At 47.0% G+C, this 12,324-nt stretch overlaps 4 protein-coding genes across 4 annotated transcripts; 3 read left to right on the forward strand and 1 right to left on the reverse strand.

Annotated features, from left to right (window-relative positions):
• Window positions 1-105: 105 nt before the first annotated feature.
• Window positions 106-2,388, forward strand: PHATRDRAFT_20574 (predicted protein). Its single transcript, XM_002180428.1, has one exon. It carries the CDS (start codon window positions 139-141, stop codon window positions 2,299-2,301), a length of 2,163 nt encoding a protein of 720 aa, XP_002180464.1. The 5' UTR covers window positions 106-138; the 3' UTR covers window positions 2,302-2,388.
• Window positions 2,367-6,142, reverse strand: PHATRDRAFT_46203 (predicted protein; the record flags this gene model as incomplete). Its single annotated transcript, XM_002180634.1, has 1 exon — window positions 2,367-6,142. The coding sequence occupies one exon, from the start codon at window positions 6,140-6,142 to the stop codon at window positions 2,414-2,416; it is 3,729 nt and encodes a 1,242-aa protein (XP_002180670.1). The 3' UTR covers window positions 2,367-2,413.
• Window positions 6,143-7,391: 1,249 nt separating this feature from the next.
• PHATRDRAFT_36115 (predicted protein) lies at window positions 7,392-9,775 on the forward strand (the record flags this gene model as incomplete). The annotated part of the gene is made up of 2 exons (XM_002180429.1): window positions 7,392-8,963; window positions 8,999-9,775. 2 exons carry the CDS (start codon window positions 7,392-7,394, stop codon window positions 9,773-9,775), a joined length of 2,349 nt encoding a protein of 782 aa, XP_002180465.1.
• Window positions 9,776-11,068: 1,293 nt separating this feature from the next.
• Window positions 11,069-11,843, forward strand: PHATRDRAFT_46204 (predicted protein). Its single transcript, XM_002180430.1, has one exon. It carries the CDS (start codon window positions 11,145-11,147, stop codon window positions 11,751-11,753), a length of 609 nt encoding a protein of 202 aa, XP_002180466.1. The 5' UTR covers window positions 11,069-11,144; the 3' UTR covers window positions 11,754-11,843.
• The last annotated feature ends 481 nt before the right edge of the window (window positions 11,844-12,324 follow it).

Below are 12,324 nucleotides of genomic sequence, written 5' to 3' on the forward strand. Positions count from 1 at the left end.
AGTAGCGCCCGCAAGCTCGTGTTGCGCGCTGCCAAGCGCGAACAAGCTCTCAGTGCGGGAAACCAGAAAGACTCGACATCGCTGTTAAGCGGTGGAGTCGGGGCCGACTATTCCAATCTCCCACTGAAGCCTGACCATATGTCGCGGCCCTGCTGGACTTGTCCAGACGGCAATATTTATCTCGAGGCCTTTCACGATTTATACGTCAGTGCGTACGATTTTCTCGTCGCCATTGCCGAACCAGTGGCGCGCCCCGAATTTTTGCACCAATACAAGTTAACACCGTACAGCTTGTACGCCGCTGTCGCTACCAACATTGAAACCAACGCAATTGTGTCCGTTCTTGAACGCCTGTCGAAAAACAAGCTCCCATCCCAGGTCATCAAGTTTATTCGGGAGTGTACACAGAAGTACGGCAAGGCCAAATTGGTCCTTAAGCACAATCGTTTTTATGTCGAATCGGAGTTTCCGGCCGTTTTACGCGAACTGCTACGCGATCCTACGATCGCGCAAGCACGCATTGTGGAAGATGTGGTGGATGCATCTGCCTTGGATGCGGACGGATTTGTCACGCAATCAAAGGCACAGGAAATGAAAGAGAATCTCCATATGTTGAGGGAACCAGACGACGATAGTGAAGAAGACGAAGAAGGACTGTCAACCGGGGCAGGCGGCCAACCTACCAAACCCAGCAATGTCGTCGTCAGTTTTCAAATTAAACCCGAATCTGTTGAAGTTGTGAAACGCCAAGCCATTGAACTAGATTATCCATTAATGGAAGAGTACGATTTCCGCAACGACACTATGAATCCGAACGTACCCCGCATGGATTTAAAGCCTCACACGCGTATTCGTCGCTACCAGGAAAGGTCCCTGGCTAAAATGTTCGGCAATGGGCGAGCTCGATCCGGAATCATCGTTTTGCCGTGTGGTGCCGGGAAGACCTTGACGGGCGTAACAGCGGCGCAAACGATTAAAAAGTCAGTCGTGTGTCTTTGTACCAACGCGGTGTCAGTGCTGCAGTGGAAATACCAATTTCAATTGTGGACTTCCATTCCGGACGAACATATTGCTGTCTTTACTTCTGATCACAAAGACAAACTTGTTGACCCATGCGTACTCGTAACGACATATACGATGATCAGCTACTCCGGTAAGCGTTCAGCGCAATCGCAAGAAATTATGGACCAAATCACGTCGCGTGAATGGGGTTTGTTGCTAATGGACGAAGTCCACGTCGTACCGGCCAAAATGTTTCGTCGCGTTGTGGGATCTGTCAAAGCGCATTGTCGATTGGGACTCACAGCCACATTGGTCCGCGAAGACGACTTGATTTCCGATCTCAACTTTCTGATTGGTCCGAAACTATATGAGGCAAATTGGATGGATCTGACTGCTCAAGGATATCTGGCGAACGTTCAGTGTGTGGAAGTGTGGTGTCCCATGACAGGCCCGTTTATGAAAGAGTACCTGATGGCTTCAAACTCACGTTTGAAGCAATTGCTATACGTGATGAATCCGAGCAAGTTACGGGCAGTCGACTTTTTAGTCCGATTTCACGAAGCTCGAGGCGACAAGATTATCGTCTTTTCCGATTTGGTGTACAGTCTGAAGTTGTACGCAGAAATGCTAAAAAAGCCGTTGATATATGGCGAAACGCCGGAGCGTGAGCGACAGGCTATTCTAGGGACCTTCCGAGCGTCCGATGCAGTCCGGACTATTTGTATATCCAAAGTTGGTGATACTAGTATTGATCTACCTGAGGCCAATGTGATTATCCAAGTGTCGTCTCACTTTGGTTCTAGGCGACAAGAAGCTCAGCGTCTCGGACGCATTTTGCGTCCCAAGTCGTATACACAACAGGACGGCAGCAATAGGTCCACCTTCAACGCATTCTTCTACACCCTGGTTAGCAGCGATACCCAGGAAATGTTTTATTCAGCCAAACGACAACAGTATTTGATTGATCAGGGATATACATTCAAGATTGTCACAAACCTATGTGAGAAGGCTGACGCCGAGGCCATTGCAAACGGTTGCACTTTTGCGACGCCAGAAGACGATCGTAAATTGTTACGAACGGTTTTGACGAGCGAGACGGATTTAGAGAAAGAACAGCGCGCTGAAGACACCGCAATTCGGAAGAATAACACTGACGGTGCTGCCTTGGCTGATGCGGCTTCTAAAAAGACGACGAGTATGGCCCAGCTTAGTGGTGGGACTGGACTGCGTTACAAAGAGTTTTCTTCGTCAGGGCTACCGAAGCGGCATCCGTTGTTCCGGAAGAGACAACGTCTCTAGTAGATTGTCCATGTCTTGAATCGTTTTTGCTTCTTTGGGACAGCTATAGCTTAAGCTTTTGTAATCACTAATGTCACTTCTTCTGCTATATGTTACTTTTATTGACTTACAGTTAAATGCAACTAAATTCTGATGGTGATCCATCGTTGCTCTCAGCCTCAAACTGATCTATGGGGGAGGACAGCCTCCCCGAATTCCCTGGATTTTTTTCCAGGAAGGAGCTGAGGATGTAAAGAGTATTGGGCAGATTCCAAGCTACTTCCCCATGTGCTGTCGTTTGTTTCCGAACTGATCGAATGTATGTTTTTGCAGTCTTCGCCCAAATGGAAAGAGCCATCCCGCAGCTTTTCGTACGGAAAGGTGTCAACCCGTGGTCTCGACGGTACTGGCGCATCGCGCTTGCCAATGCATCAGCACTCCTGTGGTGGGCCTTCACAAGCTGATCTCCACGATGTATACCAAAGTCTCCCAAGTAGGCAACTTGCCATGGTCTCAAAATATTAGCAAGGGATTCTGGTTCACTGGGATAATTCAAGCTTTGCAACCCTTTGCTACAAGTGCAAGCCATTCCTAACCGTGGCAAGAAGAATTCAATTAATTCATCGTTCCCCGAGAAGACCGATTTGGAGCAATTACAGGTGGCATTCCCCTCGTTCACAGTAGATGCATGGTCCAAGTTTGTATGTGTGGAAAACGGCTGTAAAGAAAGGTTGCACAATTCCTTTTCCTCAGGCTCAATGTCTCGCGAATCATCTGTCGAACAAGCCCCTGAAATCTCGGACGGCAGCATGTCGAGAAGCTCCGCAGCGTACATCTTAAAGTCGCTTTGACTCCAAAGCGAGGGCTCCATTGGTCGATTTGGTAAGGCCTCAGACAATTGGCCCATACTTTGTCGCATAACCAGCCGCTTCTTCCTGTAGACTTCTTTAATCTTTGCGGCTTGAGTCGACGAAGTGTCACGGCTTTTTGCCGCACCTGGAGAGATTGAAGACAAGTCTTTTTTCGCATTGACTTTCCTGATTTTATCTCTAATTCTCGTTCGGCTCTCAATGTTTCCGACACGACTTGTGCACGAAGTCATTGAGGATATTGTGCTTTCGCCGACGGAGACAGCGTCATCAAACGCTTCTTGCTTGCCCTTGAATCGAGCCTTATTGCCCACAACCATGAGACTGTGATCGATACTATGTCGGCTCTTGCGAATGGCTTTTGACGGTATTGATCCATCACATGTAGCACTTTTGAGGTACGCGAGATCCAAACTCTTACACACTGCACTGCCTAAGTCGCTCTCCAAAATGTCAGTTGGTTGACCAAAGTTTTCACTTTGATCGTTCAGCAACGCTTCTCCTGAAGTCGATCCCTCCTTCAATTTGAAAGAATGCTTTTCGGAGTATGATGTTGTCGTACCTGGTAAGGATAGAAGTAATGTCGACGTTGTTTTGGCAAGATCAAATATTTGGTCTTGCGCATTCTGTGCGGGATCGTTTGCTTCAATCGCTTTGTCCCAGAAAGAAGGTGCGCTCGATACCAGGTTGGGGGACAAAATAGAGCCAACTTCATTGTGGAACTGCATGTTCTGGTCATCAGTCACTGTAATCGCTCTAGATACTATTGGATCCGAGGAGCCATTTCCTTGACGGCATTCCAATTTTAAAATCGAAGCTTTGCCAGTGCTGGAGAGCGGAGTAGAGATATTGTTGCAAGAGCGATGCGACTGCGTCGATGCTGGATAAGTGAGCGTTTCTGTATCATTGCCTTTCGGATCTAATCTCGTGTGTTCAAGATTTGCACAAGGTAGGACTGCGCTGCCTGCCTTTGTTTGACTGAATATCACGCTGTTTTCTGGAGACAAAAACTGAGTGCAAGGTCTCTCGTTACTGACCGTTTTCCATCCCTGTAAGACGTTGGCAAAGGCCTTTTCACCCTTCACCGGTGTTGCTGAACAATAAACTGCTTCAGCATTTGGACAAGGATACGTCGAAATGCCCGGTGTTGTAGAGGGCACGATGGTCTCAAGAGGGAGCAAAAACGGCGTCGAACGAGGAGATACGCGGGCGTCCTCGATGCAGACTTCATTTTCTGAAGTTTCGATTTTACAAGGCGATGTAAACGATGGGTCGCGACGCACGGCACTCTTGGGCAGGAGTAAGTTCTTCCCTCGCCAGATGTCATAAGCCCATTCGAACGGGTCTGATGATTTTTTGGATACAGTTGTAGGTGCCTGGGATATACTTTCTTCGGGGAGATCTGATGAAACACTCACAGTCAGCAATGGTGCCCTGGCTGTCGCTTTCAATCTCGGTGAGGCTATGGGCTCATCGGGAGAAGCCACCCTTTTAGGCTTCTTGTCCAAGTCAAAGGTATGGAAGGATGCTATCATTGATTCCGTCTGCAAGACATTTCGTGCTGGCGGTTCATTTTGCGATGGAGTCAAACAGTGAAATGTTTCACTGGCGCTGTTCACTGTAGGTAGAACAGGCTCGACAAGTGCAACTGAGAACTCCTTTGCTAGGACTGGCGCCTCGTAAAGGTCAAGCAATGTACCAGTCGTCGGTGTTGCTCTCGAGGGAATCGACGAAGATTTGTTCGGCTCTGCATCCCTTTGTACCTCTTCCCCATTGGACGGTTCATACGACGTGAGCATCGGGTGATGGTCGTCATCATCATGATCATCAAACTGGGGCACTATCACAATTTTCTTAGGTATTGATTCCGGATACGAATACGGGCCAGTCGCAGGTCTTTTTGGACTGCTGTCTGGTTCTTGAATGACGAGAGCCTGTTCTTGTGTTAGCGAAGCGTGCATCGCCTGTCTGGGAGTGGTCATCTTCCCGGATGGTGTAGTGGCTTCGACAGGCGGCGGAATTGCTGTTACAATATTCTCGTCTTTTGGCGACAAAGGCAAGACCAATGACCCATGAGCTGCTTCAGCCAGCTTTTCTTGGGTGTTGGTATTGCTACAATATGGTTTCTTATGGTTTTCCGATACAGAGCGTGGCGGCGAGCTCGTTTCTCTCGTTGACTGGTCTGATATAGTGGATGGTGATGGTGGCGTGGGAAGTGAAGGACGAAGTGGAGATGCATTAATCGAACTTCCCATGTAGAAATCAAAGCGCTGCTCATGGGGGCTTGGAAAATCACGGGAGGAGAACAGTTGACGTTGCGAATTCAAGCCTTGCTCCGGGTTGTCGGTACCGGAAAAACTCGAATTTTGCCTTGATTTGGAAGCGGCTGTTCCTAATAGGTGATGCTCCGGAGAGAGTACGTGGTGAGCGTATCGCTTTTTCCACGTATTCATTCCGTAACTTGATTCGCTGCGACGTCGAGCACGGCGATGATACCGAGGCGACCCATTATCGAAAGCAAGGGTGGAAGGACTTGTGTTGGGTCTAGAAGTACCGTAGTTTAGAGCCTGGAGTGCTGGTGTAGAAGTTGCGAGAGGATTTTGTATCGCATTGCCAGAATGCTGTTGCATTAAACACTTCTTCCAGATTTTATCGCGCGGCGATTCGGTTGTGGACACACTTTGACGATGGTCGGCGCTGTTGGTTGTCATGCGGACACTTTCTGTCTCATGGCGCCGTTCATTGTCTAGCGAATCATTCTCTCCCTCGACTGTCATTCCATTCGCATTCTGTAACATAGTCCTCTGTTCCTCATTCGCTTGCATACACATGGCTTCCAGCTCACCGTCCGAAAAGTACACAGGATCAGTGTCCAGAACTGTGAAGGAATCGTTCATTGATGGGAGCGACATTGAGTCTGCTGCATCAGGCGACGTTCCGCGGATGCTAGCCGCCGTTGCAGCCACATGAGAAAAGCTCCAACGCCCAAGCATAGTAAATCGGCGGGAGTCTTCCAGATGGTAATTTTAAAGTCGCAGACAGTTGACCTACGGCGCGGCTCTCTTGGCGCCTCCCGAGTAGAGAATATACCAGCTCCGTCTCGTCGAAATGCGATTCCGATAGGTAGCGGAATGCCAGTGTATTCACTCCACTAAAGGACACGAGCGTCGTTATTGCCTGTGAGTACTGTAGAGCGTCTATACCTGAAGGATCGGTACGTATACAATTTGTGTAGACGGTCTCGAAAAGGATTGTTCAGAATGATTAACAGTAAGCAACAACGCAAGTTTTACCGGGAAAAAGTGAGCGTTGTGACAAACGTCTGTTGCCCCGAACAACGGATTATGCTAGCTATCTTATCTTTGTCTCGCTAAGTCGATTTATAGAATCATATATCTATGTATGTTTAATTTTGAATATCATCTACGTTGGCGTAATTTTTACATAGACCGTCTTTCAAACCCGGAATCAAAATCACGTGCTAGGGGGGAACATTGTATGGCCAGAAATCATAAGAATCAAATCCTTTCATGGGACTCCTAAAACGTCGTTGAGGAAACGTTCTTTTACCCGTTTCTTTCTCAAGTCTGTTCACTGCCGAGCAGGCACAGCCGTTGCACAATAGGCCGTGTGCTAGCTGTGCACTGCTTAATGTAGCATTGTGAATCATTGCTGAGACCAAAAATAGAATTGCTGCAGCTTTGGCTTTTCCTTTCTAATAAGACAATAATGGATGGTATTCTAAAGGACGTACTAGACCAATGCATTGCAGACAAGAAAAGGTGGAATACAGTCAGCATTCCTTTTCCAACGCAAAACGGAGAAGTAAATTTATGTGACTACATTGGTTTTGATTGCAGGCTCCTTGGGGAGTGTTTCGTCTTTCCAGATCAATACAACTCAAGTTCAAAAGAAACCAGAGCTAGGTTGGCTAAAGCTCTAAAGATTGCTGCAGCTGAGGGTAAATTTCCCCTTGTTGAGCGAGGATAGGATGAAAAGAAGAAACAAATCCGTTTTGAGTGCTTTCGAAGCCAATCACACAGTGAGAGAACATATCAGAAAAGACAAAGGACAAGCTTCCCCGGAGAAGACGCGAAGGCGCGTAGTACTTCCTCTAAGCGGCCGGACAAAGGGAAAGAATGCCCATTTCACTTTTATCTCTACTGGGTTCAAGAGGAGAGGCATTGGTGTCTTTTTGGTGGCGCAAGGGGGAACTGTAACTCTCACTCTCATCATTTACCAATGGAGCCTCATGAGGTAAAAAAGAGTATTGCCTACATCAATGGCCACAAAGTCCAAATTGCGCTGGATGCAGCCAAGAGCAGTGCACCACCTAGTGTTATTGGAAAAATGCTCCAGTTACAAACTGGCAACATCTTGTCGGACTCTTCTTTGCAACACATAAGGATACGGTTGGGAAAAGAGCAAGAAACAGTGTTGCTCAAGGATGAAGAATTCATGACGCAGGCAGACAAGCTTTTGTCCTATCTTGAGAACACTCCCGAGATCAGCTTTTGTGCTATATACGATGACCCAGATTCACCTCTCTTCACAGTTTACAAGCAGAGAGCAAAAAAAGACCGCAGGTGTCTACACACAAGTATTAGAGTTAACTCCGGGGTATCTGCTGAAACGGGAATTCTTGACAACGCTACACTAGATGCAATGGATCCCAATGGAGAACTTGATGACTATGTTGACCGCACACGTTGCGCATTCAAGCTCCTTGGCTCACAAAAAATGCTGTTAGGAGTTGCCTGGACAAATAATGAGAGCAGAAATGTATTCTCTCGTTTTTCGGAGATAATGGTAGCAGATGTGACGGAAGGCACAAACAACGCCAAGCGACCGCTATTTCTATTCTCTGGGAAGACGTCAAACCAAAACACTTTCACAACACTGTGGGCTTTTTTACCACAGCAGGCTTGTTGGGCCTTCCATTGCGTGTGGACTCGATGCATACCGCAACTACTCCCAAAGCAAGGAATTCAACAAATGCGCCTGACAATAACAGATGGAGATCCAAAAGAGTACGGGACCTTTGTAGATGCAATACCAACTTTCTACCCTCTTTGCGAACACAAGCTTTGTCACTGGCATCTACTGTATTGCAGTAATCTCATGAAGGTGCAGACTGGAAAATGTGGAGTTAAAGCTGCTATTCTATTCCGTGTAGTTGTTCTTTGGATTGAGAGCTGGATGACCAAAATTGAGACACAAGAGGAATACAAACTTTCTAAAAGGCTCTTGGCTGATTGGCTTGCAACCCCCGAAGCTATTGATGTCACATTGGGTGGTATGGGGCAAACTATTGTATCGCAAATTAATGCGTACATGACACTGTCGCTTTTTCCTCACGAACAGCGCTGGGCTAGATATCGCTATTTATACACACGAGCATTCAACACATCTGCAAGCTCGTATGCCGAGGCAGAAAATAGTGCTTTAAAACGACGGGGCGACGGGGTCAGGCCAAGCTTTTCTGTACCAAAAGCAACTCAGGTTATAAACAAAGGGACACAAATTAGGTCAAAGAAGAGGCATCAAAAAGCTGTTTACAATTTAAATGCTGCCAAGACAAGAAAGCCTGCCTACTACGCAAACATTGGGGATTTAGTGGATTACATTCAAGATTCTCTTTCCAAAGATTTTGAAGCAGCTGCTTCATTTGTGCTCTTCCGTCCAAATGCAGACCAGTTTTGGGTCAAGCAAGCCACTCGCAAAAGCAAAAACACGGACATTCCGAAAATCAACGACAGTAGCTATTACAAGTACATGATTCCGCAGTTTGAACGCACACAAATTGTGGAGCTTGTTAATATTGATGGTACATTCTATTTGGTGTGTAGCTGCGGAAATTTCAGCGACAAGCTTCCCCATGTGCCCATCTTTACAAGGTTCTTGGTCAATCACCCACGTCAACCGATGTCTCTGTACGCTGGACAAAGCACTGGGATGTGTATTTGCACCGAAGTGGCCACAGTGACCTGTCAAAGCACTTGGAAGACCTGTACAAACAGGAGCAACCAGGTCCAGTATTTGTTGATAGTGGTCAGTGGGTGATCGGAAAAGGTGAAAAAGGGTCATATTTTTTCGAAACTTCGCTTCCGTACAAGCCCCCTGTCATACGAGATTTTAATCGATGGGCAGTGTCTTCGCAAACGACTGGAGCTGATTTGAGTGGGACCAAAAATACCACAAATATGTATTTTTCGAGTGGAATGGTGCAAGAATCAACAAGCCTGTCCAGAGAGCATGCATTCCAGGATTCATTGCATGAAAATTCCACAAATTCGCAAAATTCGGATTGTTTTGATGATACAGAGGCAGTGACAACGGAAAGTGTATCTTCTACGAAAAGAATGTTTGGCTCAAGTGCTTTTGTGCACAATTTCCATTTCTACCAGGAAATGTCCAAGCTGGCAGGATTTGATATGGAAGCTGCTGAGTCGATGAATAAAGCTATGCAAGAAGCATTGGAAAAGGTACAAGCCAATGTTGCAAAAAGGGCTGGGAAGATGGATTACACTATAGGACCAGCCATTACAAAGGACTGTGTAGGTCTAAGATTGAAGCCAAGCTACAGTCCAAAGAAGAGGAGGAAACCAAACTTACAAAGGAAATGAAATAATTTTACTTACAACTACTGATTTACATTAAACAATACAGGCGTTCTTCAATAGTCTGTAAGCCGTGATCATACCACCGACAAAACTCCCCGCACAATATATCCGCCAGGCCAAGGCAACTTGCCAATACACTATTACAGCCATGCCGTCCACACCACCAAATCTCTACTGGAACATGTGTCGGAACCAAGGGAACAACTATACAAAGCCTTGCCTCCGTGGCCATTGGTTGAAGGGAAACCATTCTTGTGTACAATTCCAAGCGTAGCCTTGGGTATTGTCCAACAAGCATCGCACCGGTAGATTGTCGCTTTTCTGTATTTTTTTGTTGATACACGCCAGCAAAACCTGTGTGTCCTTAACCGTGTTTGGTATACTTGCGTCGTCGGTTTGATTGACCGACGGAATTCGATTCGTTGCCAAGGCTCGGGCCAAGACAAAGTCGGCGTCCAATGAGTATTGCGCATTGATCTTGGTTGGTGCGTACACCATGGCGGCGCGGCAAGCGTGTGGAGCCATCCCGTGTAACGCGTCGCAGAAAAATTCTTCAATCAGACTGCGTTTCTCCGTCGGCACGTGAAAGTTGACCACGGTAACGTTGGAGTCCGTCACGGCTTGGTAACGTTGACGTACCACATGACTGTACTGGAACAGTGAGAAATTGCTTTAAACACTTGTTCCACTTCTTTGGCGTGGGCATTGGGTACCTGAGTGGGGTGCAAATTCTGCAGAGCATCCAACCGCAAGGCCGTACTCAACGATCGAATGGACGGTTGACGACTTCGGTGATATGGAAAGGGCCAAGGATAATGGAAAATATTGACTGCAATTACAGACTCCGGGGCCCGCGCTTGCCTTTCGGCACGAAAGACCAAGCGGCACACTACAGGACCGTACGTTGTCAACACAAAGTAAACAGAGGCGATCACAAGATACAAACACATCAATCCTTGCACCAAAACTTCATCGTACGAAAAGTAAGCAACACCAGCATGTACTTGATCATGATAAATGCTTTGTGCAACGGCTGTGCCTGCTCGGCAGTGAACAGACTTGAGAAAGAAACGGGTAAAAGAACGTTTCCTCAACGACGTTTTAGGAGTCCCATGAAAGGATTTGATTCTTATGATTTCTGGCCGTACAATGTTCCCCCTCGGGCTCGGCGACACATGACTTGCAAAGAAGACTCACGTTGTGATCGATTCCTTCGTGGGAACTTGCTGTCAGCAACTTTCGTCTGTCGAATTTCCACGACCGTAACGACAATGAAGCCACTTGCTGCTAACTGTAAGCGTCACCATTCTGAGACAGAGATTTTTGCTTTCCCGCATAGTCCTAGCCTAAACGAGAAATCACGCACATAACTATGTCCACTTCTTCTTTTCCGGATGCTACAGACGCATTTGCAGCGCCGTCTTCAACCGTGGACCACAAAATTCGGTCGGATTTGGATACTGTCTCCGAGAAGATGGATTTCTGCGTCAGTTTACTGCGTCCAGGAGGCGGCAGCCCGGATCCTTCCGTCCGTGCCGACGAAACGCTGTTGCAGCTTATTGGCTTTCTAGAAGCCTGTACGCCTCGCATGGTGGAATTGGTCGAAGCCGCCGCGCAGGGAGCCTTAGACGAAGCCACTCTGATGCAATGTCTAGAAGTCAACGACCGGCTGACGAAACTCATGGCGGACATTGATACAGCCTTATTGATAGAATCTCCAGCCACTACGACCGTGGCTGCGGCACCAACGAGTGAACCGACCATCGATCTGGACGACTTGCTCCTGCACGACAGTACTCAAGAGGCACTTCAATTATCAGTACCGACGGCGGGGCTCAAATCAACGGGCGAAGATGATCCGTTTGCCGCGTTTGACAAGACACCTAAACCAGCATCATCATCCACCGCCCCAGTCTTGGCGCCGTCTAATGACGAATTCGACGACTTCTTCACGGAACGCACTCACAGTCAACAAAAGTAGGATACCAAAAATTGTATACACTTCATGGAGTTGATTTGACTAGTTGATATTCCATACTTTGTTAAAAACAGTTATTCAAAGTTTAGAATGATCTAGCAAGATTCTGGGTTTCTGTCTTACGCATTAGTACATAAAATTTGGATGCGTTGTTGGCTATAACACTTGTAAGATTTGGTTACTTCATCGTCCCAAGGTTTTGCGGTAGAAATCGTATCCGAGTGAGCCAACACACAATGCTATTGCACGTTCGTGTGTTCAATGCTTCATAAGAAGCAGTGAACCCACTGACCATTTCAAATACATAGGCCCCAAAGAACATGGACATGACTTTGGAAGGTGTCGACAAAGTATTGACCGCAGTGGTTTCTACCAATTGAGACCGCCTGTCTGAATTCATATTCAATAAAGACAATGGATACTTTGTCTGAAAATCGTGCTTCTGACTATTGGTTTTTCTATACTGTACAAAGGAGAGTAATGGCACTTCTTGGTGCTCTAGGGAAACAAGTGCTCAACCGCTCAGTGTGATACCGTGCTGTCAAATCGCGTACACTTGCTGTTTAAAAAGCAG

The sequence above is a fragment of the Phaeodactylum tricornutum genome, chromosome 9 (genome assembly GCF_000150955.2).
Source record: "Phaeodactylum tricornutum CCAP 1055/1 chromosome 9, whole genome shotgun sequence".
In the NCBI taxonomy this organism is placed as follows: Eukaryota; Bacillariophyta; class Bacillariophyceae; order Surirellales; family Neidiaceae; genus Phaeodactylum; species Phaeodactylum tricornutum.